We start from the raw sequence: 25,895 nt of genomic DNA on the forward strand, positions 1-25,895 counted from the left end.
TAAACTAGTCACTTTACCTTCAATTATGTTCAATAATTGCTAAAATGACTAAAAAATTGAATATAAAACTTTTAAAATTATTGAATAGTATAAACTTCTTGATATTTACTAAAATAGTAAGGAATTTAAGCCCTAGCACCGATTAATGTATTGGCGGACTGATACTAAAGCTGGTTGCCCGGTCAGTGCAAGCAAAAACATGTTGAGGTCGGTTCGTAAGAACTTCGTTAACCGAATTTTTTTTCGTTAACCGAATTGAAGATCCTTATGGAAGGCAGTTCGTTAATCGAAATTACGTTAACCGAGGTGTTCGTTAAACGAGGGGTCACTGTATATATATATATATATATATATATATATATATATATATATATATATATATATATATATATATATATATATATATATATATATATATATATATATATATATATATACACACTCAGGTATTTAGATAATTTTCTATACAGTTGGAAATTTATTCTTTGGTTAATATTTGACCCACCCCTTCACGTGTAATCACATAATGCTTAAATCATCAAAAGATAAACGCCCGTATTATTAAACAACATCTTCCCTTTAAGAGGGTCGTCGTGTTTCAACCCGAGTTTTAAACTAAATGAGTCCTGAGGGACACTGCAGTATAGTACTTAGTGGGGTGGTGTGGCAGTAAAATTAAATAATTCCAATATAAATTAAATTTATTTGAATTATTTAATTTTACCGCCACACCACCCCGTTAAGTACTGTACAGGTACTGCGGTGTCCCTCAGGACTCATTTAGTTTAAAAGAAGGGTTGAAACACGACGACCCTCTTAAAGGGAAGATGTTGTTTAATAATACAGGAGAAAGTCTTTGCTCTTTATTTATTGTTAATATATTTTAATGTCAAAATGTAGCTAGTACTTGTCATAATGTTATACAGTACACAGTTCTTAATTGATAAAGGAGGTAATTAATGAAAACATTTTTTAATCATATAGATGTGCAGCACACATAACAGGAAGCTAATACAGCTGTACCACAATGCTATTTTGTAATTGTTTTAATATTTTTAATGGATGTTAAGATAGAAGGCCCAGAGAGGAGTTAAAGAACATGAGCAAAGGGTTTTAGGCTAACCTATAAATTATTAGACAAAAATAACATATTGCAGTGACCGTAATATGAAATTAATATATATACTGTACAGTGGTCCCTCCATTAACGAGCACAATTGGTTCCACAGAGTCACTTTTTAACTGAATCTCGTTAACTGAATCTATTATTTCAATTGGATATTGGGTAATTGGTTCCAACTCACAGAATTCCCTTAAAATGAGTTAAAAAGTACATACAAAGTACTGTATACTGGTAATAGAATCAACAAAATTTTAAATATAAACAAAATACAGTACTGTACAGTATATAGTACAATAAAAAATATAAAACAATAAAATATTTTAACACTTAATTTGAGGTGTGTATATACTGTAGAATTCCCGGCAGCTTTGTTTACATAGCGGCAGCGCAACAGCTGATTGTAGATACAATCGATGATGACATGCCATATTCTTTACAGAGTGCATTAGTTCTAATGCCTTTTTCGCATTTCTGAATAATTTCTTGTTTCATTTGAATTGAAATTGCCTTCCGAGACTTCTTCGGACCCATGCTTGATAATTTCACCAATAAAATTTTAAGTTCACAACAATTTATTTAACTAATTCTAGATTTGTTTTTATTTAAACCAACACTGCACTGTATATTATCAATATGTTAACTAAATTTCAGAATGACCAATAATTTTAATGTAAGATGCAAAAATATTCAAGAGTATAACTTTCTCGATGTTTACTCTACTGGAAACAAAGGTAAACATAGAAACGATAATTAATTATTGGTGGACGAGTCGATCAGCCGATGCGCACACCAAAACGTGTTTCTCGTAAGGCTGTCGTTAATAGAACTGAAAGTCCTTACGGGGGGTTTATTGTTTACTAAGATCTCATAAATTGAACCGCTCGTTAATGGAGGGTCCACTCTACATGCAGATATGTGTAAAGCTTAATAAGGGTTGAGTTGATAATTTTTCTGTAACTATCATATACAGTACATTACATTTTAAGGGGAATAGTTTGATTGAGGCGATATATTAGATAAAACTGTCAGCTTGATCAGCAACTTGTTAGAAATGAAAGTTCTTATTTATATGTCATTGACTTGCCAAACAGATGAGAAGGATAAAGTCCTTGCCCAAAGAGAGATGGAAGACCAAGGAGGTGAGGAAGGTGATGCTCAAGATGGTAAAAGCCTGCATGATGTTATCCTAGCAGTCACGCCTTTGTACTTCAAGGAAAAGCATAGCATTACAACGGCGACTCTATTTAGGGTACGTTCCCAATTTTATAATTTTATTAGCAGTGCTTGAAAACTTGTAATGGAAGTAAATTCTTATTAATTGTAATATAATTTTGTTCATTACAATAAACCCCCTTAATTCGTACCCCTCAAATTCAAAATCACTCATCATTCGTAATGTTTTGCTGATACAAAATATACTGTATATTACAATTTTCATAATACTGAACCTGTATTTGGTTACATTCAAAGTGTGAGGGACATTTAAAAATATTGCAATGTATTTGTTACAATTTTCATAATATTTGGTAAAATTTGGGATTATGAGAAATATTTACTAATATGTATTGCGTACATATTGCCATGGGATGCAGCTGCCCGCCTCTGTGTAAACAAGTATAGTATATGCATGTTGGACCACTTGGTCAGTTGTGGAGTGTACATCTACGGGCTACCGTGCAAGATTTTTCCACCTTTTTCCCATAATTTTCCAGTGTTTGAGCCATTAAGTTTGACAACCCTGTCAAGTCAAGAGGCAAATACAAGAGCTTAAACATAAAAGATAACATTTTAATTTTAATTTGACAGATAATGGAAAATTACCTTTTTTTTTTCCTTGGGAGAAGGTGTCCTTCAAATTTTGTGTAATCTTATAATTCGTAAGGGCTAGAGCCCATATTATTTTGAATTATGGGATTTTACTCTAGATATTGACATTTAATTGTTGTTTGTGTAATTCATCTTAAACTGTTGTGGGTCTTATTTGAACTTTAATCTTATCTTGACAAATTCACATGAAAATTCTTGTATTATTCATCATGATTTAAGAACTTTTCTATTTGAATTGAAGATTTGTACAGTAAGGCAGTCAGGTACTGCTTAACGAGCAATATGTGTTCCTGTATGAGTGCTTTTTAGGTGAATTCTAGTTGAACAGGACCCATTTTTCCACAGACTCCAATGTTAAAAGCTGAGATTCACTCTAGTTCAAAGATTAAGCTTTGTTTTAATACTATTTATTAGGGTACTTAGCAGAACTGAAGGTTAATGCTGTTTGTGTTGGCCTAGGATTGTTGGTTGAAGGTATAGATGGTTATTGGTTGTAGAGGACAGAGGCTTCTACTTCTGTTTCTACATGATCACCAGATAACTCAGAGGAATATTGCACTGGTTTTGCATCTGATTCAAGAACCCGACAGCCTTTCCACATTTTCCATCATGTTATTGCAGTGCTCAGGATCATGGGTTTTAGATTTTGTTCTGTCCTTAATTTTATCAGCTTGTTTGCTGATTTTACACACTGTTGATGATACTAACCTGAGAGCTCTACAGGTAACCTTCACTTCTTCACCAGAGTTCATTCTCTGCAGTGCATCCAGTTTTGTCTCCAGGATGATGGTCTTCCTCTTCATCCTAGGAGTGGTACTGCTCATAGTGCTAGATGTCTTCTTTGGACTCACTGTTGTTGGGTTTTATTGTAAAAACAATAAGAAGCAAGCTAACAAAGGCAGAGAACATGATAAATGGACATTGCCAAGTTGTCTAAGCTCACTGACTAGCCAGGTTGAGTTTAGTCTTCCATTGACTTCACCTTAAAGTACAGTATAGAAAATGAGTCTATGAATGTTTTTGCTTGGCTGGCTGCTAAGCCAGTGACAAGGCATGACTGATCCGACTTTACGAATGATACTGTGAGCTGGATTGCTCAGAATTTTTCTTGTTAAAATGAACACAAGCTCATTTGTTACATTTTCATACCCTTAAACACTACACTCTTTAAACCAAATTATTGTTAATCAGGTACACTGCCCCCTCGCTTAACACAGATTTGTTCAGTGTGGATTTGCTCGAAGACAATTCTTTATTACTACCTGGTATTGCTAAACACATGGAAAAAGATTTGCTCTAATGCGGGTTGAGACAGGTTAACACGGGTCAAGTCCATTACTGTTCACGTGTGGCATCCCCACGTCTCGTGGCTCAGAGTTTTGTTAGTGCTAGTTGTCATCACCATGGCTCTGCCTAAACATTCTCCAAGTGCCCCTCTGCCTAGGGACACTCCAATAAAGAAGAGTAGGACCACATTTACCTTAGAGAGTAAATTAGACATTCTTCATTGACTAGAGCGAGGCCAATCCACCGCTTCTGTTGGACATTAATGTCCTACCAACACACTACACCATCATCATTCTTCATACCCTTCATACATGAGTGCAGTATACTGTATTTATTATTCTTATTTAAATGCTTATTCATCATGCTTAAGCAAGACATTCTTATGGCTAGAGAGAAGCCAGTCCGCCCACTCTGTCGGAGTTACATGCACATAATCCCACATACAGAATGTGCCAAAAAAAAGGTCATCATCATTAGGTCAAAAACATAAAGTGAATGTAGACATTTTTTTGTGTGCCACTGAGATTTAGTGGGAGGTATTTTATGGTTATTTTTTCAACTTGTAATTTGAAGTAGATAAACTTAACTTTCTTCATTTTTTTTATTATTTTTTTTTATTCAGTTACATGCGCACACAATCCTACAGACAAAATGTGAAAAACAACAACTAATCATCACTAGGTAAAAAACAAAATGATTAAACATAGCTTTTTGTGCCAATGGGAGGAGGAATGTTGCTAAGGAAAGTCCTTAGCTGGGCCGGGCTGCTATGGTGAGGCATTAGGGAGGCCACGCGTGACTCAGCCAGCGTCTGCAAATGGCCGTGGTGTTAAACTTTCTGGAACTGATTTCATGGGCATGCCAGTGCCTCCACAACTTCATGCTTAGCTGAATTTGGTAGATGTACTGTACTGTATGTTTATTAATGAGCTATTTTAGTGCTGTATGATGTTTTTGAACTTTGGTTTTGGGGTGTTTTTAGTGTGGGGGGGGGGGGAGACTTTTTAGGGTTCACCTGGCGCATCCCCTAACTCCCCATGTTATAATGGGTTCGCTCTACACGGCATTTTCTGGAAATGCAACCCTGTGTTAAGCAAGGGATCAGTGTACTCATTCAGCAGGACCTTACTGTATAAAGTTTCCTGAATACCTCATATCATACAATAAAAGATGTATCTCCATAATTAAAATCTTCTATTTTTCTCAGTGGGAGCTTAGATGTGTAGAGAGTGTAGAGTTGTTGTCAATGTCACCCCACAAGATTCTGATCACATTTGACACAATAAGACCTGCATATAGGACAAGAACATACATCCTTGATCCTCCTGATCACCAGGTATAGTATTACAGTTGTTTTTATCTGTGAAATGAAGTCTTTTTGTGTACTGATATTTGGAAGGGTTATGTGTACATTCTCTCCAAAAAGTCCCTACCTGTATATGATTTTGTGTGAGACAATATGACACAAATGATTAAAGATTTTGACAACCCTACTGAGACAACAGAAATCGTGGTGTTCATTTTGAAATTTATTGGACCTCTCTGTAAAGATACTTTTTGGAGCGAGTGTACATTACATACTTGACTGAGGTATCTGTGAACTGTACTAATTTTTTTAGTCACTTTTCTACTCATCCGGAGATGATAAATGAAAATGAACTTATAAGTTGTGAACAATGTACCTACAGTACTAAGAAATTTGCTTTTAAATTTTGTACTGAGAACTGTTTAGAAATGTCCTGGTTTTGATGGATATGTCTTATGGAATGCAGACCACTAAGATGTTGAAGAAACATAATACTGTACCACCATCATATAGAAAGACTAGAGTTTCACAGAAAATTTACATATCCTTTGTTGAATGTTGAGATGGTATGTAAAGGTACTTCTCATCATGCTGATTAAGGATCTGGTGTCAAAAAGTTATAATATTGCTAATGAGTTTAGTTACTGACCCTTGAAATGAACTACACATTTTTCATAAATTATTTTTTTCCAGAAGGGACACGTTTTGCCTTGGGTTTGAAAATTTAAACCAGTTCCCATATATTCTTGAGATTAGTACGCATTTTATGATCAAATTTTTATGCAAGAAGTAGGAAGTCATACTGAATATGCGTAATGTTTTTTAGAAGTTAAAAGTCATGCATTTTTGTGGGTCATTTATGGTGAATGATAGCTACCCACATGCTCGTGGGAGGCTAACCTTACTAGCAAGCTTCTTTATCCTGGGATTGCCAACCGTACCCCTAGATTCTTTATGTTGTTTCTTGAAGAGCAGACTCTCATTATATACTGCTTTAAATCTTCAATTACTTGGTACAAATGAAGATTTTGAGATAATTTTCCTTTCATTTGCATCTGTTTACATCGCTAGGAAATTTTCAACCATTTCCCACTTTTGAGGAATTCTTATTTTCCAACTCGTTATCTCAGTTAGATATATTTTTTTTCTCATTTACATGCACACACATCCTATTTACAGAATGTGCAAAAAATTAATTAAATTATTATTGTAAGGTAAAAAACATAAGGGAATAAACATTTCTTTCGATGTGAGTGTTAGTATGCTGAGCGGGGGAAGGGAGGGGTCAGTGAAGTGTGGGAGCACATTTGCTAGGGATGGGCAGCGTAGTTTCATTTCTAAGGCAAACATGAATGCCAAGCCTTGCAATCTCGTGATATGAAGAGGACATGAAAGTCATCTGGCACTTGAGAAGGAAGTGATAAGCTGTGCTTCATTGCCCATTGTCTCATAAATTTGGGTGATGTTAGTTATGTAATTAATACATGCCATTAGCCCACATCTATATAATTCTTACTACAGGTTGACAATCCCTTATCCGAAATCCTTGGAACCAGAGGCATTTCGGATTTTGGAATTTTTTGGTTTTCAGAATGTTTATTTATTTATTTTATTTTTTTAGCCCACCTGGGCACAAATCACTGACCACATTGGGGCCTGGGGGGCGAAAATATAATAAAAATTATAATAATAATAATTCATAGGATTAGGTCGTGTTTCTTACTTTTTATCTTTTTTCATTCTTGTATATTTCTTTATTATTATTATTATTATTATTATTATTTTATTAATACAGTATTATTATTATTATTATTATAAATTTTATTATTATTATTATTGTTATCATTATTATTTTATTTTGGTTTATTTTTTAATTAAAAAATTTATTTACTATGAATAATTAGTACTATTATAATTATTATAATTAGTATTACTATTACATTTTCGCCCCGATGTGGGTCAGTGATCTATGCCTGGGTGGGCTAATCCCTGTTTAAAAAAAAAAAAAAAAATTGCTCCACAAAAACTTTAGGTTTTTGGAATTGCGGATAAAGGGTTGTCAACCTATAATAATAATGGTTGCCCCTCGTGTAACGAGGATGGCCGGCCCAAGGGCCACCTACCGGTAGGCGTGAGTTCGTATAAGGTGTCACTAACACAACAACCCCAATAAATCGGACAGAAGCTACTACAGTGAGTTCTGCTATAACGCGTGTTTTGATAACGCGAATTTGCTCTAACGCGATTTATGAATTCGGAACAATATTTGTATAACGCGATCGCTTGTTTGCTATAACGCGATTTTTGCTTACTATTTCTCCAATTTTGTGGTATTAACTGTGAATATGGTAAAGAAGAATATCTCCAAAAAGCATTCTGATGATAGAATTCCCGGTGATTATCGTAAAAGAAAGGATATAACACTTGAAGAGAAGCTTGATGTTATCAACCTCAAAATCACCCTTCTCCCCCATCAAGTTACATTCATATTTTTTCAAGGTAAAGTGTTAAATTTACTGTATGATTTCATTATTAGATATGAATGTAACATTTATTTAGACTGTGCTATCCTTTGTGTTAGGCTAACTACTAAATTTTTTCGATTTCGAGTAATCTGCACCTAACCCTATTTTCTCCATAAGCCCTGTTATTTCTATTACGCGATTTTCTATAACACGATATTTTACAAGAACACAATTATCGCGTTATAGCAGAACTACCTGTACATGCCTTTCAGATATAATACTTAATACTCTGCTTATAACATACTAGCCAAGGTTTAGAGAAAACATGTATTCTCTAGACCTTGGTACTAGCATAGGCTAAATAAATATATAATTTAATGTTTATAGACTGCAAAAAAATCATGACAGCAAACAACCACAATGCTGTACAATGTGAGAGCTTATATTAGAGGACGAGAGGTTTTGCTACCTCCATGCCCATTGATAACCAATTGATGTGAATTGCAAACATGATACTTGTTGCTTTCCTGCATGGCAGCTTACACCTCCCTCCAACATTCAACTACAAAATGTTCTTATCTAATGATAATGGTCATTTAAAAACTTGTGAATGAAGAAAGTAAAGCTGACACTCCTTCACAAGAAGCTGTGTACAGGTATAGTATTTTGCTGCTGCCTTGAAGTATATAAAAGCTGTACAAAATTGTTTTGGGGTGCATTTAATTTCGAACATGCAGTAGGCTACATTGTGTTATAACACTCCTATTTTTATGTTGTAGCTGAAATAATATAGGCTTACCTTTTGAACATGGCAGTTGTAATGTTGGTAGTGCTCCAATCTACAAGTCTTTGGTACTGGTTGTCCAAGCAGTTTATATTTCAAGTTCTCTTCAAAAGTACTCGACGCGAAATGCAAGCTGCATATGTCGTCATTTTCAGCATTTATAGTCTTTCCTCTTCACAAGTGAATCCATCCTTTTCTCACTTATTTATCCTTTGGAAACTGATGGAAGTTATATCATCCCTGTTTCTAATTTGTGATAAACATCCCAAAATTGAGCAAGTGTTGCCATGTTTGTTGTTGAATTTGTATGGGCACAAGTGACATCACAAGATCCAAGAGGTTCATTTTTCTTTGGTGTGTGAGCAGACCTTATATTCTATAGGCCATGTTTACAATGAAATATCTGGTGAAGCCACCAGGAATTAAAGTTATGTAAGGGTTGGTAGATTTTTTCAGCAATTCGCCCTGTGGGCTAACTGATGATTTTGGAAAGTTTTGACTCCTGCATTATTACTGTTTACTGTATGTATATGCTTTTGATATTGTTGCTTGTATGCCTAAAATTTAAGTATTGATGCTACAGTCTACATTTAAAGCCTCTTTTTGGGGTGAATCTAGCAAAATTTATAAGTACCGTAGAGTTGATAACTGGCGGGACTTCAGTTTTAGAATTGGTAACACTGTTCATAGTGTCAGCTGTTGTAGTGGTGATCAAAGTCAAGACACATTGGTGAGATTCTGGTGTTTTGCTATAAAATATGTTTAGGATTATACCTAGTATTTCTGAAGTAAATGAAAAAATCAGGGGTTGGATTACACACGAGATAGGCATCTACACAAGTATATACAGTAGTTTCTTTATTCCAGAATTACAAAAAAAATGGTTTGAGGGCTTGCAAGAAACAGATGAAACCTTGATACTGAATGTTATCTTACTGAAAGTGCAAAACAATGTTCTTACAATGATTACAATTTTATTTCACTTTTAGACACCTGGCATTATCTCAAACTGTTTCAAACTAAGCTTGCTCTATACAAGGTAGATTTAATTTTGAAGATTTAAGGTCTCATAAATACAGTACACTATACCTAAAACTTTGATTTCTTATATTGTTTCTGTTTGGTCAGGATTTATCATGCCACCATCTTTAGATCAAGTTTATAATTTTATTTTTTCCCATGATTGCAGTGTTAATTTTTTCTCTCTCTATTCTGTGCAGAGTTTAATGAAGATATTGACTCCAGTCTTAGAGAGGAATGCACTTCAGGAGATGCTTCATTCTGCCATGAAGTGTGTTAAATGTGACGCTCAATTTTCTCGAGACTTGGCAGTACAGTCTGATGGTTGGTTAATTTACTTTTTTTTATGTTTGAGTATCATTACTTATTATGTGCTTGGCTTTGTTTAAGATTCACTAGAAAATTGTGAGGCTTATTTTATATAATTTCAGAATTTAACTGAAGTATCAAAGGTCAAATTTATTAAAATTAAAAAAATATATACAGTATTTTCAGAGGCCTATTACAAAACTGTCATCTCTTATAGAGGAACTCAGGCTCTTGTACATCTCAAGGCAGGCGGATTGTACAGGGTCTAAGGTCACTTCTTGGGAAATACATATTTCAGTCTAGTATATGAGTTCCTGAGCTCTGTATTAGAGTATGGCACCACTTGCCCTTACCATTTTCTGCCCTAGATATAGGTTCCTATTTTCATTGATGCTTTTCAAGGAAAACGTGGGAGAGGAGGAAAAGTGAGAGAGAGATAAAAGGACAAAATCTCTGGAATTGATATTAATTATGCTGTCTCCCTCAACAGTCATTCATGCTCATACTTGTGTCTCACATATACATTATTTACTCATTCTTTCATCGGGTCATTTAGATACACTGTTGAAGTAATTTAATTTTAACTTCATTTTTTACACTATCTGTCTTTTCTTCATAATTAGTATTGTATATCACAATACCCCATTAGCTATTATTGGTTGAACAATGTGTTTGAGTAAATTTATAATAATTCTGGTTGTCATATTTGTTGTCGGCCTTTGTGTGTCAGGACTAATAGGAGATATTGTAATATATTGAAAAGTAATTTGTTTCTATAGTAAGAATGCATTTTGTTATTTTCTCCCCATATTTGTTTAGTATCTCAGAATATAATATTTTAAACAGGCTCAAACACACTCAAGTGCCCCAACTGTGGTGGAGGTGTGGTGGTGCGGGTTGAGAGGGTGGATCATCCTGCTGTGTCCTCTTCAGCTATGTATGAAGCAAGTGGTCCATTTTGTAGCACTCCTCTAGACCAAACATTGGTGAATAAATCAGGTGCTCTTGCCAGTGCTCCTCCAGCAGGTAAAACAAAGAAAACAATTAAAAATTTTAGATAATTAGATGAAGCTCTAGAAAAAAGAATTTTATAATTTATTTTCAGATTGTAAGGTATTATATGTCTTGATCAGGTGTAGCAGCTTGTGACAAATGGTACAGTAGAAGCAGTACTTTCTGTCATGCTAGTTGGTAGTGTGTTTAGGCTATGAACCATATATGGAGTCTACTGTTACACTGAAGTCATATTTTAACACAAGCAAATCAAAACTGTAAGTTTTATGAAGGTGTCCCTGAGAATCTGTGTGGAAAACCAGTGGTTTTCTGGATTTAGAATAGTTGGGAGTCTGAAATACATCACTGAAGCCACAGACCAGGTCACAGGCACTTAAAGGATGTTTCTGCCACACTAGTGCAAAATTGGATCTCTAGGTAAGTTTTGTAAGAAATAAAAATATTTTATTTATTTGTTTTTGTTTTTACTCTTGGAATAGTGTATTTAAAAAAACCTGTCATTAATTTAGACAGCTTCTGGGGAAGATCATCTCCAAAACCCTATGCTCCCCACCCATTAATAGTTACAGTACGTACCTTTGCACCTATGTAGGTGTTGTCCTGGGTAAGTTTTCATTTGATCATGCCCTGTGGACTGTACCCCAAACCCTATATGGAAACTACCAAGTCATTTTTGAGTATAGTATCAGAAAATTCAAGTTTACTTTTAAATATGACTATTATTTCCACGGAAAGGTTTGGGAATTTGGTAATGGCTTTCAGACCCGACCTTACCTTAATCTGGAAAATAACTGGCCTTACTTACATGCCAGTATCTACAAGAAATAGTACAAGTCTTACTTTTTGAGACATAATGTTTTGGTTAAATTGTTGGAATGTTTGTTTGTAAAAATAAATTGCATGTTCTCATTAAGTGTTATTCATTCTTATTTATTAACTTTTTTTAATAATATAAAATTGAATGGTTTACATTCAACTCCAGTGAACCAAATATATCTGGCATTTATTCTTTTAGCATGAGATTTAAATTAAAGTCATTAAAATATTTTCCCATTGAAATTCTTTAATGTCTTAGGTATTTTTCTTTAATTTATTTGTTCGTTTTAATGTCTAGTGTTGTTATCCGTGTTTATTGTCATGTTTATATAGTATTTATTCTTGGGATTCTATTTTGATTATTTCTAGCTTCTCTTATTTGCATCTTTTTCTCTGCCAGCTTGATTATTGTGTTTTTTGTAAAGGTGAAAGGTCTTTGGTAATTGACTGGTCAGTCATAAGCACTGTCATCTTACCAGGAACAGATTCGGGTTCATGTTTGGGAGAGTCTAGTGAGAGTGTGAGCGTGTGCAGTGAGGCATCTTCCTGTGTGCGACGGGAATCTGATGTCGAGGTGATATCAAACCCATCTGTGTCTAGCATTGAAGTTCTCAATGATCAGCATGTTATTCATGGTTAGTAAATTGCTACATGTCTTAAAAGCATTAAAATATTATATAATATATGATAAATATGTAAATAAATTTAGGCATGGGAGCAGGTTTTCTGCCTGGAGCTTAATGCATCCCCCCTCTTAATCCAGGGACATGGGGCAAGTCACCCTACCCTACTTGTATAAAAATTTAAAAAAAGAAGCAAAAGCACATCACAGTAGGATGTTTGAATATGCTTAGATGTAGTCAGAGTGATAAGGAGAGAGATCGAGTGTAAAAAGGATGAGTACAAATAAACCTGTATTTTTTATTATTTTTTTTTGAGAGAGAAAGCAATGTTGAAGGGTAAAGTAGAAGAGAGGTTTAGAGAAGTGAAGAGAGTTAAGTTTGGAGTGTATAAGAACATAAGAATTAAAAAAGGTGTGGCAGTGTTATTCATTAGGGAAATGTGGAGTTGTGAGATTGACTAAAAAATGAGTTGATTACAGAAATTTATGGATGAGAGTGACAATAGGAGTAGAAGGGTGGAAGGAGGTACAGGTAGAGTGAAAGACTGAGAAGGAGAGGGAAGGATCAGGGGGAATGGCATACCAGAAGTGAGGGAAATGAACATACATGAAGCAACAGTGTGCATGGCTGAGTGGAGAACATGGCAACTAGTAAATTTGGGGGAAAACTGTGATACTGTAGGATTTGAATAGCTTGCATGAATTGGCAGCTAAACCAGGTTTTGGTTTTATTTTAGGAAGGGAAATACTATAACAGAACACATGAATTATAGGAATGAAAATAAATAAATGATGAAGAATGAATGGAAAATGATTGAATGTAAAGTATGAGCTGTCATTTCTGGCCATGCTGAATGAAACAAAGATACCTGTTACCATAACTCCTTGTGCACTCTAGTACCACCTCAACCAGTCCCCACCACCATTACTACCTCACTCATATTACCATCAGTACCACCATTACTATCATCACTCTGCAACATTGAACTCTGCATGTCATCTACCCATGAACTGTACCTACTGTGTTCAAAACCCTCAAAGTAATAGTAAAACATTAAATCATTTACTGATATAAACTTGACCATACTGTAATTGTTTATTCTTTTTTCATAATACATTATGAAGCCACAGTGAAAGCTTTTCAAATTCAGGTACATTATATGAAGAAAAAATCTTCATTGTGTGTGTTAACGGGAATACTGTATACTGAACAGGCATGGTAACATCATGATATTCATATATAGCAAGTTACGAATCACACTCTTGAGTCAGTGTATACATACAGTATTAATATACAGTATTTTATCAGATTTTATCGTCTTACAATACATGTATATCACAAACGGCAACTCCACTTTGGCAATGTGTGAAAATGTCCACAAGTCAATCACATGACATACAGACACCATCATTGCTCATGCCAGTCGTTACTTTGGGGGGACAGTACAGGGGTATTTATATTGCTCCCAGTACTTCACAATTTTTATGATGCTTCATCACACTGTCAGCTTTTCACAAGAATTCACAGGATCTTCTTGGGCATGACATGCATATACCAACTTTTTGATGATGTGTTTCTTTTTGTTATATCATTGCTAGTGACTGTACCTTTTTGCTTAATGGCACTGTTGCCACATCTACTTTTGTTATATAGTTGTGAACTTTTCACCACAACTTTGTTACCCCTAATCTAGTACAGGGTACTCAATGTTAAATATGTACATATCTCTTGTGTTATGAATTTTTTTTAAGTGTGAGTAGGATTCTGCACGAATTCTGTCCAAAACACCCCCTGTGTCTTAGAATTTGGGGGGGGGGGTTATATTCGTCAAAATATAGTGCAGGTATAGAGAATTTTAAGTATTAAATGTAGTATCTCAACCAGGGCAAAAAGAATTTGAAGGATCATTAACAGATATTATTTGCAAAGGAGAGGATGAAAAATCTAGTTTTCACTCTCGAATTTTGATGCAAGATAAAAGTTAAATCGCAGTACAATACAGTAGTAATTTTTTAATATCCAGTTTTTGTTTATACTATAATCACTCACTTTTATTTTAGTAGTCCGTATATAACCACCAGTTCCAAATATTTATCACTATTTGCTGCATCTGGCCATATTCCCAACACTTTATTATTATAGACCAAGTACTTGTGTGAATAGCTTGTTCATGTATACTCAGTCAACTAGATAATAATGAAGTTACTGTACTGTATATACTATACTATGAGACATAATTGTACACCAGATTTCATAATTTTTTATTATATATAGATTTTTCAGACTTAGCTCAAAATTAAGAGTTCATGACATTGTGTATATGAGTTAACTCTGAGTCAAGTTTAGGGATGTCAGCTTGTCACAAAAACTGTGATGTTTAATTTGTGATCCTGTGTCCTAATAGTGTGTGTGTGATATGTTATCCCAGAAGGTGAACCCTAAATTTTATGAATAGTTATACTCTACTAGTAACTGTGATTTGAGAGTTGCTTTATTTATATCAGTGTGTTATTGTTATGGTATTGCTAGATGTAGTTTCTTTATTCTTGTACAATATGTTTGACTCTTTTATTATTTTTTCTCTTGTTAACCTCCTTGTGCTTCCCTTTCTTTATGAAAATTGTGACTATTTACTCCTTCTCTTCTGTGTATTTCAAGTAAATCAAATATAACCCGACTGATACTGCATCATAACACAGGTGCAGAAAAGTAATGCCTTACAAGCAGTGTGTAGGTGAAGTATGTTTATGGATCATTGTATTGTGCATCACATCTTGTTTTGAACAAACTAAATTACTGTAATATTGAATGCTTGCTCTATTTTCCAAGACTATATATACAGTGATATCCTCTTTAGCCAGAATAGTTGGTGCAGAGTGGTTTTGGGATTGAGAGATACCCGGGTATGGAGACGGATTTTCTCATCCTCGGAAAACAAATTGCATATCCCCTGAATTTTCCTGGGTGTGTATATATATATATATATATTATATATATATATATATATATATATATATATATATATATATATATATATATATATATATATATATATATATATATATATATATATATATATATATATATATATATATATATATATATATATATATATATATATATATATATATATATATATATATATATATATATATATATATATATATATATATATAGTCAACCCTCACTTTACGCGGTCCCACATTCCGCGTTTCCACGTTTACGCGGTGCCCTGCCAGAACCCAGGATGCTCACATTCCGCGGTGGGTGTACCCCTTTACACGGGTGAAGTATAATTTTTTTTAATTTAGCTCATAAAATTCATACAAATTATCCGGCCAGAATATAATTTACATTGCTGGAATTCTTACAATTTGATGATCATTTTGAATATAAACATCATAGATTTTGCATTAGACATACAAATTTTAGATATAATGTTTACTCTTGAGTAAATATGTTATCTTTTGTGCAAAATATATGATATTTATATTCAAAATATTCCTGGTCTTACAAGGAATCCAGCAATGTCAATTATATTATCCTAACTTTAATCTGAGGTATTATTTAATACTAAATGTTAAAATTTAGTTTTATCACCCAACATCTCTTGAAGGGAGGATTGGTGTGGGGGGGGGGGGTTGGGACGGACTGCGTGGTTGGAAGAGGGGGGGAGGCAAGGTGGGGTACTTTGATTGACAGATAGTGTCGTGAAGAATATTTTTTTTTATTAACTGAAGATATTTGTTTTAGTTCATAAAATTCATACAAATTACCCGGCCAGAATATAGTTTACATTGCTGGAATTCTTACAATTTGGTGATCATTTTCAATATAAACATCATAGATTTTGTATTAGACATACAAATTTTAGATATAATGTTTACTCTGAGTAAATATGTTATCTTTTGTGCAAAATATATGACATTTATATTCAAAATATTCCTGGTCTTACAAGGAATCCAGCAATGTCAATTGTATTATCCTAACTTTAGTTTGAGGTATTATTTATTAAAATTTAGTGGTTTTCCCCCAAAAATTTCTCAGAGGGAAGAGCCAGTGAGTGTAGTGTGAGAAGAGGGGGAGGGAGTTGAGTCCATTATTTGAATGGACATTAACTTGGCGACTGTATTTCTCTATTTCTCTTGAGTATTAATTGTGTGCATGTACCATCATAAAATTAAGATGTTATTTTTACTAGAACATAGGTATTGTGTCGGAAAAAGTGGAGTAAAGTGGAGTTTGGGGGTCGGGCCAGTTTCTATTGGAATTAATCCCATATGTTCTGTTGTTCACTTAGTGCGGTTTTCACTTAACACGGTACCCTGTGGGTTTTATTTACCGCGTTAAGCTGGGTACTACTGTGTGTGTGTGTGTGTGTGTATATATATATATATATATATACACACACACACACAGTTGTACCCCACTTAACGCGGTCAATTGAACCCAGAGGGTCCCGCGTTAAGTGAAATCCGCGTTAAGTGAACAACAGAACATATGGGATTAATTCCAATAGAAACCGGCCCGACCCCCAAACTCCACTTTACTCCACTTTTTCCGACACAATACCTATGTTCTAGTAAAAATAACATGGGAAAAAATCCGTGTTAAGTGAAAGTTCAGCTCTGGCGAGGCACCGCGTATATGATAAAACGCGTTAAGTGAAACCGCGTTAGGCGGGGTAATACTGTATATATATATATTGTTTTTATATTATTCATAAATCATCATTGGTGTTGCATTGTGTGCCTGGAGAATAGGATTCATAATAATGTTGAAAAAAATTACCCAACATGGTCTTTTAGAAGGAGAAGGAGATGGAGAGAAGCCACTTGTATCAGCAGTTGTCAATACTGATGCATGCACTCCAGCTAATTCACCAAGTATCAACCAGAAGCCAGAACCCACAACCTGTATGCAAGAGAGTAGCTCTTCAGGTATGTATGGGTGGAGAGATAATGCTTCACTCTTTACTTAACATTAGTCATCATTCAGTGTTCATAATTATTTTCATAAGTAAGTTAATTTAATGTATTTAAAATATCCTAGTCTGAGTTGCATAAGAATGTGTTGATAAGTTATAATTTTCCATAACAGAAAAACATTGTAACCTGTACTGAAAAATGTAACCTGTATTGAAAAAAAAGGTAATCAGGAAGAGGTTGGTCATTATGACCCACATTCTTTCATAGTGCCACTTTTTTAGTGTTACAAGGCCACACCAAACACACACTCCCCACCTTAACATGTTTACCTACTTATTACCTCCCCCCCCCCTCCCCCCACTACTGCATGTCACTCTTTATAATTTATTTGGCCAATGCCAGATAATTTTATTCAGCAGAGACCCCTCATACCTAAGGGGTTAAGGCAGTTTACAATCATGTCATTTATTCCCACATTTCATGTAGATCAGACAGTTGGTAGCATCTTTTCTTAGATGACAAAAGAAAAAATCAGAAAATCTCTTGAGCAATGTGTTAGGTTATTTTTTTTTTTGTGATGTAAATATTGTATGTATGGTAACCGGTGTATTTTGCAAAGCCTGCTTTTGTGTCACTTTTCTTTGAGTAATGGATGCAAAATATTTAATGGTAGTCTTAGCACATGTATAAAGTAAATTGAAGGTAAGATGGTGAAAGAATAATATATGGTACAGTATGGGGATTAGGCATACTTTCCAGTGTAAACATATTGATAAACATACATATAATAGGTTTAGCTTTGCTTTTGCTAAGGTTGATTCTGTTATGTAAAATGTAGGTTGTTGGTTAGTGAGTGAATTAAGTACTGTAGTGGCTTATTACGATTGTGTTTAATGTATATCTGCTTTTTCATTTGTTTTGGTGGAGAAAAAGCATATAAACATGTCAATAAATTATGGTGCAACTACAGTAAATATTTAAGTTTGATGTTTGTCAAAAAGTAACGTTTTTAATTTATAGAAAAGTAGGTTAAGAGTCTATACAGTTGGTGGCTAATGTTCTATTGTGGTCCTTTCTTCTTTTGTAAAATTTATCATTCCTAAGTTACTGTGGTGAGTTTTATCACGGTCATTGAAGCTTAAAACCAATTTTTTTTTGAGGGGGGGGGGGATTATGTTCAGCAATATTTGATTGGTATTCACCATTGCAACTCAGTAGTCTAGCATTATCTTGACTCTTCTGAAAATCATTTTGACTTTTGGGTTATACAATTAACAGTAGGGCTTCAAAATAGCCTTTGACAAAATTATCAAGAACAATGGTAGGATCCTACACAGGCCATTGGCCTCCAAACTCCTCTCAGCATGGCCACCTATATTGAATGGCCATTAGGTAAATAAGGTAAATATTGAAAACTTTATGCTTATTTGGATTAGTTGTACTGTATTCTCTTGGCAGGAAATATAGTTTGTCCACCTATCATATTCCTTTACTTGTTTGGTCATTTAGTGGTGCCATTGTATACCATACTTCTTGTTGCTGTTTTTGTGATAAGAGTAAAATCTTTTGAATTTGGCATTTCGAAACTGCTTCCACTTGAAAGCTGGCTATTTTTTAAAATAATATTATCTTGCTGAAAATCCAAACATTCTACCGAAAATACTGGAAATTTTTCATTATTTTCCCACGTATGAGCAATTGAAATGTGTTGTAAAAGACCGTAAACTTGTCAGTGGTGTCATTTTACCAGAAACTGGTAGTTTGAGTGCCAGATATGAGAGGTTTTACTGATTTTTGTCACATGTATTTTCATATACCAAAAGTCCTTCGGATATTGTCATGCATACTAACCATAAATCCTGACAATACTGCATCCCTTCAGGTTCCATGACAGGGAGTGTGTGTACCACATATGAGAAGACAGGATCACTCCCTACCTCTCCCCTCAAGGCCATCCTTCAGCAACACTCCCACTTAGACACTGTGGATTCTAAAAATAACTCTAAGGATATCAGCAGTGGTAGGCTTAACACATTTATTATGTTGATAGTTATAAAAGAAATAATATATTATTAATTAGTTACTTCCTTCTGTGGTTGGGTTATTAGAATATATGAGTCGATATTAATACCATTAGAACCAGGAAATGAAACAAAATTTCTTGATACTGTATTTGGTTTGAAAATAAAAATCTGATTTTAGTGTCAGTTTTATACATTTAAATTGGAATAACATTTAACACAAAAATTGTGAACATTACAATGCAATAGACTGCCAGAAAAAGCTGCGCAGGTGGGGAGAGCATACAGAGTTTGTAGTGGCAAAACTACCAAAATCATGTTCAAATCATGGCATCCACTTTTATTTTATTATTACAGGTTGGGTATCCCTCATCCGAAATGCTTGGGGCTGAAAGGGTCTTGGATTTGGAATACTTATATCCTGTATACCTGTACTGTATAATGCTTTAGCTCACCCAGTGGGGATGGGGCCCAAATCTATGCACGAAATTCATTTATATTTCATTTACAGCATATGGATGTATATAGCCTGCAGATAGTTTTATTAAATATTTTCATCGTTTTCTATGTGAAATACATGATAAGGTGTACAATGAAGAATCAGGAAGGTGAGCAAACGCTACCGTCTAATCGACATTGCTATTACGCCTGACTTTGAGGTGCTAAGCAGCCTGTGTCTTACCTTTATTCATTACACTTGCATACCTAACCTTGTAAAAATTATGATGTACTGTATGCCATATTCAGTGTACAGTATTCTCTATCATAAATGTAATAAAATCGACTTTTGGATTTGGGAATTTTGGATAAGGGATACCCAACCTGTATTATTATTTAGGTGAGCATTTAGGAGGAAGAAAAAATGAAGTTGTGTATGTGATTGAACATAATTCACAAATTCTTTAAGTAGCTAGCAAGAATTGGGCAGATGTTATAAACATAGGGATTATCGCCTTCCTCATTGACACTCAGAAGGGTTATGTTACACTTTTGAGGGTACTAAGTCACTCAGCAGAGAATAGTGTAAGGAATGATTGCTTAGTTCTGATTCTAAAACCCAACACTGTTTCCTAGTGCAGAAAAATCTTATTTTCTTTTGTAAGCCAAGAAAATTATATTTTTATTTTTACTCTTCCTTTGTTCAATGAGGCACATATAGGGAGTCATTCCTGAGGCTAACAGTAGATGGTTATAAAAAACTGAAAAATCTCTGTAATACATTTTGGTCCCAAGTCTAAAGAATTGTCTGCCTCTTCATTTTCCTGTTACTTTCTATGACAGGTAATTAAAAAGTAAACCAGGAGATATAAGTGTTATTAATTGTTCTTATGTGTTAACAGATATGTCAAGTGCCTTGTACCAGACAGCAGAGTCTTCATTACAAGTGACAGTGCCAGGAACCTCACCATGTTCAGTGGGCAACTCGCCACATCTGAGCTCCAGCAGTGCCAGTATAGGTTAGATAAGTCTCTATATCAAAATTAATAGGGTGTCACCATACATAGTATTTCAGCAGTCTTTTTCTCAAGTTAAACTTAATAACTCTCTTTACTTTACTTCATAAATACAGTGGACAAAATTTTCCACTTGTTTCAGTCTCCTTGTTGCCTACTATAATTTTTTTTTAATTTTTATTTCTAATATGGAAACAGCCATTACTTTCATCTTTACAACATTAATTCTTAATCCACATTCTTCACCTTTTTCTGCTAATCTGTAAACTTTTTTGTAATGCCTATTCACTGTCCATGATAAGAGCAGTATCATCTGTTTATACAGATAGTGAAAAAGAGTTTGTTGCTCTTTGTAAAAAAAAGTTGTAGCTCGCAGATTATTCAAAAGATTCTTATAACACAGTACAGGTAAATGTCAGGATTGACCATGTAGGGTAGTCATACAACCATTGTCTTATTTATTTTAACAGATACAATAAAAAATGGGGCAACAACTCCTGGCCTTCATCACAAAGCTGTGATGACAAGTATCCAAGGTGAAAAAGCAATTAATGAAGATGGTGGAAAACAACGTAGCATATCATCATGGGTTCAGTCTCTCCTGCATACTCTTACCGGTAAGTCTCTGCCTTTTTTTTTTTTTAGTTTCTTTATAATTGTTGTAAACTTTTTACATTGTTGTGGCATCTGTGTATGCTGTTTTAATTTTCACATTTTCTGTTACAGAGGAGTGGCGATAATTTGAGAAAAACAAATTCGTGTTCTGAAATTCACAGATACTGTACCTTTGTTACTACCGCATTGTTTATCTACATAGGAAACCATAAAAGTTGTGGAATTATCATTACAATGCTCTAATGAACCTTAGATATAAAGAAAATATAAATATTTCAGTGTTCTAATGTTACTTAGAAATAAAGAAAATATAGTGTAATATAAAACTACAAATAAGAAAAAATGAAGAGTGGGTATGGATTATATATTGGAGGTAGGGCTGGCGGTACCTAAACCTTGAATTATCGCAACTTTACTGTAATGTACTGTACAGTATTTGTTTATTTGTTGTATTTCAGTTATGGGTTTTACCAATGGCTGCATGTATGACTCGGGTACAGCAATACCCAGTTTAATGCTCAGGATATGTTCCCGGATAATAGAGCGCTATCCAAAACAATGTTCTAAGGAGTCATTATGCCATTGTGTATATGGAGATGCATGATGATGTAATTTTTTATCTGAGATACTTGTATATACTACCTACTGTATTGTATATGAAGGGTACATGTATTAATAAACACAGATTAATACACTAACATATATTTATTAATTAATAAATAACATAAACAATATTGTATCATGAATGACAGTTGTTTGCTTAATAGTAGTGGCAATTGTAGTAGACGAAGTGACAGATGCAGTAGGTGGGTGGGTGGGAGGGAGGGAAGTGGGAAGGAGTAGGGAGGCAGTGGATATCATATGGCTCTGCTCTGGTTAAAGCTAATCCATTTCTGCATCACTGAAATTATGATTTAGGTGGAGATAATAGAGGTAGCGGTGATGGTGGGAGTGGTGATGATGGTGAGGAAGATGTGGTAAGGTGGTGATTTGTCTATTGAACAGTTGATTCTACTCACAAAATTGAGTGTAAGTATAAATGAGCAACGTTATATCCGCTCAACATTATGTTAAATACCATTTTAAAATACAGAGTGAGAAAGCAAATGGTGGGGGTGACTAGAGAGGTGGAGTAGAAGGGAGTGGTAACATGCACCGTGTGTTGCCAATCGCTTCTCAGCAGCTGATCTTCAACCCACCACCACACATTGTGCTTCAGTTAACCACACACACAGTATTGTCATACAATAAGATCTACACTTAATATAACAACTTTATGGTTGTCATGGCTGAGGCTTATATTTTGTTTGCATTCTTAATAGTGGTTTTACCAGTCGATGTAGCCAAGTTGAAAGCAGCACTGACATCCACCTGATGCTCACCAGCTTTCAACAGCCTCAACACTTTTAATTTTACATCCAAGGAGATACTTTTCTGTGGCAGTTTAAATGCACTATCAGCATTAATAGTTGCAGGCCATTTTCCAGACATGATGAGTAAAAAATAGTCACTAATATAAAAAAAAAATGTGAGTCAACAAGAATGTGTCCACAGTGTAAGGCAGCATATTTGTACTGTACTGTCAACAGAACACTTGGCACTGATTGGCCGAGTGCATAAAAACAAAGAGAGCTGCTCTTTGTGTGTGGTGAGTGTTCAGATTCATGACATTTGACTACTTTTGTTTGTTTTTTGTTTTTTTCCCTAGAGCTCCAAAATGCAAGCAAGAGTGCGATAACGAAACAGCACCCCACGCTACAGGGTAATGCTAACCGGGGTCTTACTGTATTGGATTTGGTGCATCCTCCTAATTTAAGTTGTAGAGGCAGTTTACATGCCTTCTACTTCATTTATGGGTGTTTTTAATCAATGTTAAACTCATTGCATTCTGCATCATCACTGACACCTTACTACCCTTGGGAGCTGCTCTTTGAGGGGATGGCCTTGACACTGACTCACTTAACATAGTACTTTATTTTGATGTTCACATTCATCAAATTTGATGTTAATTTTGCAGCAGCAATGTACAGAAATGATAAGAGGGTATGGTATTAAGTTATATAGATGTGTGATGGGATAAAGATAAACCTGATGGCATGGCATTAGTGTATAAGGGGAGTACTATAGCAGAACACATCTATTACAACAGTAAAAATAATTTAAACACACTAATGCTACTGTGGGGGATTAGGTTAGGTTAGCTCTAGGGTGTTTAATCATAAGGTGAAATAAGCTGGGGATAAATATTCAGTTGATTTAATTTTTTATAAAATGTAGTAAAATCAAGGAAATGGCTGTCCAGGAAACAGCAGTTGTGCATCATTGATCAGAGATCAAGGTATCAAGTGGTTAATAGGGATGGATGTACTACTGATAAGTGATGTTAGTATGTGTGAAGTTATGGGGTTAAAACTAGATAGATATTTATGGTCTTATTGTGGAGGAGGAATAACCATAGAAGAACACATTTGTTAAAGCAATAATAATGAAGAATATTGATTGAAGGGAGAGTGTACTTACTCTTGATTTTCATCACTTTACATTAAATAAGAAAGGGTTTGTAAGAATGAAAAAGAAATTATTGCTATTGTTGTGGTATTTTTTTGTATAATGTTTTAAGACATATTAATTGAAAGATACATATTGTAATACCAGGTGTTGTTATATAATCATATTTTTAGGCTACTACTGGCTTTGGTGGGAGGAAGTTGAAGAAGTAGAGGGTATTGAGAGAATTTCAAATCCTATCCGATACTCATATGAAGACTTTGCTGATGTGGATCATCGCCTTAAACTTTACTGTGAAGTTCTGCTCTTCCATGAACCAGGAGAACAGCTTTTGGGGCTGGTTAAGGTAAGGATCAATTTAAGCATTATATCAAACTGTTACACTCTACACTTTATGATGTGCCACCAGCAACACTAGCTCATATTGTGGCCTCACTTTTCTTAATTGTACAAATCGAGGGTTCATTTACCCCCACTGACACTACGCTCTTGCCTTGTGCTAGTCTATCGAATACTTCAACTTTCTTTTCTAAAGTACTGTAAATATATTCCTTGCCCTCTTCACTTTCTTCTCACCTTTGTCAATAACACTCAATGCATGCTTAGGGGCCATAGTTAGAGGCAAAATCAATGTTATTATGGTAGAAAATATGTAATAAATACTGTATCCAGTGTACGGAGCAGTAAAATATGTCTGCACAGTGTGCGATGACAAGACTGGGAGAGCATGGTGGGAGTAGTGATGGGATGCTGCGTGAATGAATACATTGGAACACGGAGGGAAAATGACACCGCGCTAAACTGTGTACTCGAAATTCAATGCTGCGGTTAGTGAAATAATGAAATGGTGTACAGGGTACAAACTGCGAATGGCAAATTCATGGTTGGCGAGGGACTACTGTATAAACTTGTTTGATTTTAATGCTATCAGTATAAAATGTCTGTTGACTAATAACTTCAGTTATAGAACTAAAGTATTGTACAGGTATAGACCCTCAAATCCAGGACCCTTGGGACTGAGATTAAACAGGTTTTGAATATTTTCCATTTTTGGGGGTCCTTGGTCATCCATCAGTTACCCTAGTCATACCAGTAGACTTTCTTTGGTAAAATTTTAAGAAGAATGCTGTCGGCCCTTTTGATTACAGTAAGATCTTGTATTTTGTGAGTAATATAGACTTGAAAAATTGTGCCAAATTCAAATTTGCCATATGCAGATACAATAAACTAATGGAAAAAATAACAATATAGACAGGCCACTCTACATCAACCTCTGATTTTTCCCATTTATAGCCTCCAAATTATACAAATTCTGCCTTTATTGACCTGTTTGTGCTTTCCGGAAACTAGTTTTTAGGCCTTCCTCAAGTAATTTAATCACACGCTGCTTATCCTGCATTGAGTACTTGGCAAATTTAACTCCCTTATGATAGTCCCGCTTCTCCTTTTCCTTATTTGGCGGCTTAGGTGGGTCTGTCCCACCCTCAACAGCACTACTAGGACCCCCAGCAGAGGTAGAGGCCATTTATCTTGACTCGACAGGTGGTAGCACCACCCAAAAAAGCACACAATAGCAGCTGGGCGGTCGCTAGGATGGCGCGGGCTACAACGCGCTAACACAACAAAATTGGAGAAAACCACAAAAATCACGGAGCAATTGACGGAAACCTCGCAATTCAACTGATCACGTGATGTAAACAGAGAGCGCTGGTGTAAACCGTTATTAGTCCTCACTGCGAAACATTCTCTTTACTTATTCTTTTCATACAGCATTTATGAGTAACAGGTAATTTTG

The 25,895-nt window shown here is 34.8% G+C and overlaps 1 protein-coding gene across 4 annotated transcripts in view; it reads left to right on the plus strand.

Annotated features, from left to right (window-relative positions):
• LOC121872383 (serine/threonine-protein kinase 11-interacting protein-like) overlaps positions 1–25,895 on the plus strand; it is a 62,478-nt gene that overhangs the window by 16,213 nt on the left and 20,370 nt on the right. For 3 of the 4 annotated variants that reach the window (XM_042375137.1, XM_042375151.1, XM_042375144.1), the window contains exons 12-21: positions 2,215–2,372; positions 5,445–5,573; positions 10,013–10,136; positions 10,968–11,147; positions 12,431–12,586; positions 17,383–17,514; positions 19,385–19,522; positions 20,864–20,980; positions 21,448–21,594; positions 24,274–24,446. In XM_042375137.1, coding sequence (XP_042231071.1) covers positions 2,215–2,372; positions 5,445–5,573; positions 10,013–10,136; positions 10,968–11,147; positions 12,431–12,586; positions 17,383–17,514; positions 19,385–19,522; positions 20,864–20,980; positions 21,448–21,594; positions 24,274–24,446 — 1,454 coding nt within the window. The remainder of the gene's footprint in view (positions 1–2,214; positions 2,373–5,444; positions 5,574–10,012; positions 10,137–10,967; positions 11,148–12,430; positions 12,587–17,382; positions 17,515–19,384; positions 19,523–20,863; positions 20,981–21,447; positions 21,595–24,273; positions 24,447–25,895) is intronic. The other variant, XM_042375149.1, reaches the window with a different exon arrangement.

Source organism: Homarus americanus, unplaced genomic scaffold, assembly GCF_018991925.1.
Source record: "Homarus americanus isolate GMGI-L3 unplaced genomic scaffold, GMGI_Hamer_2.0 scaffold55640, whole genome shotgun sequence".
Lineage (NCBI taxonomy): Eukaryota > Metazoa > Arthropoda > Malacostraca > Decapoda > Nephropidae > Homarus > Homarus americanus.